General features: G+C 48.1%; 1 protein-coding gene across 3 annotated transcripts in view; it reads right to left on the bottom strand.

Annotated features, from left to right (window-relative positions):
* The window catches only part of CIITA (class II, major histocompatibility complex, transactivator), a 59367-nt gene that overhangs the window by 7759 nt on the left and 48005 nt on the right, over positions 1 to 3603 (bottom strand). For all 3 annotated transcript variants that reach the window (XM_011961393.1, XM_011961395.1, XM_011961394.1), the window contains 2 exons: positions 1944 to 2024; positions 1139 to 1231 (listed from right to left, as the gene is read on the bottom strand). In XM_011961393.1, coding sequence (XP_011816783.1) covers positions 1139 to 1231; positions 1944 to 2024 — 174 coding nt within the window. The remainder of the gene's footprint in view (positions 1 to 1138; positions 1232 to 1943; positions 2025 to 3603) is intronic.

Raw genomic sequence — 3603 nt, 5'->3', positions numbered from 1 at the left:
CCCCAGGGGGGATTGCTTTCCTTGGGGCAATTGCTGTCCCCCTCTTAAAAAAAAGATCTGTCTGGATGCGGTGTCTTATGACTGTAGTCCCAGCACTTTGGGAGGCTGAGGCAGGAGGATCACTTGAGGCCAGGAGTTCAAGACCAGCCTGGGCAACATGGCGAAACCACATCTCTACAAAAAAATACAAAAATTAGCTGGACGTGATGGTATGCACCTGTCCCAGCTACTCAGAAGGCTGAGGTGGGAGGATTGCTTGAGCCTAGGAGATTGAGGCTGCAGGGAGCCATGATTACACCACTGCATTCCACCTTGGGTGACAAAGCGAGACCTTGTCCAAAAAAAAATCACATTGATCCTCCTGTATCTTATCCATCTCCAACTTCCCAGAGCCCAGAACAGTTTTTAAAAAGTTTTACTGTTTTGATAATAATGCTTTATTCGTAAATCCTAATCTGTCTCTCCTATTTCACCCCCCAGTATAATTTTCTGTCACCGAACATTATTTTCACTGCTGTGCACTTCATAATTACCGACTTGTTTACTTGTTCATTGTGTCTCCTCACTAGAATTTAAGATTCCTGAGGTCAGGGGATTTGTTTGTTCTCTTTCAAGCTGGGTCTCCAGGGCAGGGCCTAGAAAAGTGTCTGCACATAGTAGGTCCTCCTTAAGTATTTGTAAATTAATAAATGGCTGGGTAATTAAATAAAGAAATGATTGAGTGAGGGGTTGGATGAGTGAATAAAGAAATGATTGAATGAGTGAATGGAGGAGTCATTGAATGGAAGGATGAATGGCTGATTGAATAGGTGAGTGAGTGAATGAATGAATCATTGAATGGAAGGATGAATGGCTGATTGAATAGGTGAGTGAGTGAATGAATTAATTAATGGATGAATCCACTGGGGCTGCGCATGGTAGCTCACACCTATAATCCCAGCACTTTGGGAACCTGAGGTGAGAGGATTCATTGGGGCCAGGAGTTTAAGGCTGTAGAGCCATGATCATACCACTATATTCCAGCCTGGGTGACAGAGCGAGCCCTTGTCTAAAAAAAACAAATTTAAATTAATTTTTAAAAAGTCAGCTGGACTTTGGGGGCCAGATTCAGCAGGAAGGGCAGGCCCAGCTCACTCACTTGAGGGTTTCCAGGGACTTCAGCTGGGGGAAGGTGGCTGAGAGCTGTGAGACACCCTCGTCCCCGATCTTGTTCTCACTCAGCGCATCCAGGCTGCGGGTGGAATCAGATGGGGGCCATCAGCTAGCGTCCAGGGGGCCACCTGACCCTTCCCATCCCAGTGTGGGCCTCCTCAGCCCTGGCACCTGCCCTTCCCGCCTCCCAGCTCTAATACACCATAGGCAGCTAGCATACTCCTGAGCTTTTCAGACCAGGACTTCATCACCTGGAGGCTGTAACCAGCCAGCCAGGGGGCAAAGTAACTTGTGATGGATTTGAATCCCTGTTTAGCTTCTTAGGAGCCCCCTGAGGCTTTGCAACTTCCTTAACCTCCGTTGTAAAGTAGGACTATGCTCCCCAACCCCTCCCCAGCTGAATTGCTGAGAGCAGCAAATGAGGTTGTGAGGAAAAGAGTTTCAAAGGTCACAAAAGGATCTACAACTTTTTTTATTTTGGGGATTCCCATCTGCTGTGGAGTCATCTCATCACTCATGTGCCAGCCACGTTGAGGATGCAGTAGGCGGAAGAGAGAAAAAAAACGGGACAAAGTGAGGGCTTTTCTCTCTGCATGTGCCTTGGGGGCAGGATTTGGGGTTGTCAAAACCTGGAGGTTGCTGGACACTGTAGCATGCACCTGTGGTCCCAGCTACTCAGGAGGCTGAGGCAGGAGGACCGCATGAGCCCAGGAATTCGAGGCTGCAGTGAGCTATGATCACAGCACTGCATCCAGATGTTGAGAGGAAGGGGTCCCAGAGTCTATACTCACTCCAGATGCTGCAGGGAGGAAAAGGCCGTGAGGATCCGCACCAGTTTGGGGAAAGCCTGGGGGCCTGAGATGGGGCCCAGCCTAGGAGGCAAAGAGCAAGGGTAAGACCTCCAGTCACAGTCAGAGCCCCTCATTCAGCCCCAGGGTGGGGCAGAGACAAGGCACAGAAATCAGGTCCTGTCTGAGGCCCCTCCTCTTCCCTTCCACCACAGCCTCTTAGGTCCCTGCAACCCTTCCACATAGGACCCCAATCTTTTCTGCTTGGGGTAGATTTCACAGCCAGCAGCTGAGACTGGGAACCGTGGTTCATGTCTGTAATCCCAGCATTTTGGGAGGCCAAGGTAAGAGGACCGCTTGAGCCCAGGAGTTAGAGACCAGCTTGGGCAACATAGTGAGACTCTGTCTCTACAAAAAATACAATAATTAGCTGAGTGTGGTGGTGTGTCCTGTGGTCCCAGCTTCTTAGAAGGATCACTTGAGCCCAGGAGGTGAAGGATGCAGTGAGCCATGATCACACCACTGCATTCCAGCCTGGGTAAGAGTAACGCCCTGTCTCAAAAAAAAGAAAAAAGAAAAAAGAAAAAGAGGTAAGTTGGACTCTCAGCTTGGGGCTCCCCAGCTTTTGTCTCTAAGTAGGGAGCCAGTTCTTACTCTTCCCAACATCCATGGATACCCTTCTCCCTCCCCAGCCTGGGGAAGGAGTCCTCAAATGCCAGCTGAGGACCACCGCCAATGGTAAACCAGGTGGTTGACTAATATACGTTTGCATTTTAATAACAAAAGGAACCATTTGTTGAGCATTTATTATAAGCCAGGGACATGCTAGGCCCCTCCCTCGGCCTAGATCTCATTTACTCCTCAAGACCCTGAGCTATAGGCTCTTCTTACCTCCATTTCACATATAGGGAAACTGAGGCACTGGGAGATCAAATAGCTCACACAGGGTCCCACAGCCTGGATCAACATTTAGACCAGACTTCAAGGAGATGAGAAAAGTAAGGACAACGAAGGGCCATTTAGTTTAAAAATATAGTTAAATGCATTCCATATAAAGAGTTGTCTTCTATTATGCAATTATGTCCTTTGAACTTTTTCAATATTAAAATGATCATTCTTTGGTAAAATTATGGTGCCAGCAGTGGGTATTTTGTTATTCATTTGTTTGAATGAACATCCTTGATAAAAATTTAAAAATAGTAACCACACACGGTCACTCAAATTCGTTCTGAAACGTTCTCGGCCTCTGAAATCCTGAAGTCTGAGAACCACTGGCCTCAGCAAAAGGCCACAGGATCAGGGTTTGACTCCAGGATCTGGCATTTGGCTCCCTGCTAAGGGTCTTGGCAAATCCCTTCACCCCTGAGTCTCGTTCTCCTCAAATATTTCACCCCAATCTTATGGGGTTCTTGGATTAAGGAATTCATTGTTAAACATTGACCGCTTGCCTATTATGTGCGAGGACCAGGGGGGGATGTTATGGGCCAAACAGACGAAAATCCCTGCCTTCTGGGTGCTGGGTGCCCAGGTTGCTGGCTTTTAACCTCCTAGGCATGCTTCTGCCTCCAGGTCTTTGCATTAGCTGTGCCCTCTGCCTGGAATGGTTCTCCCCAGATATCTGCATGGCTCACACCTTCACCTCCTCTGGTTTTTAGTCAGTGAG

This window comes from Colobus angolensis, unplaced genomic scaffold (genome assembly GCF_000951035.1).
Source record: "Colobus angolensis palliatus isolate OR3802 unplaced genomic scaffold, Cang.pa_1.0 Scaffold55, whole genome shotgun sequence".
NCBI classification, from domain to species: domain Eukaryota; kingdom Metazoa; phylum Chordata; class Mammalia; order Primates; family Cercopithecidae; genus Colobus; species Colobus angolensis.
Note: the sequence above shows the minus strand (reverse complement) of the source record. Positions and strands in the feature narration are given on the sequence as shown.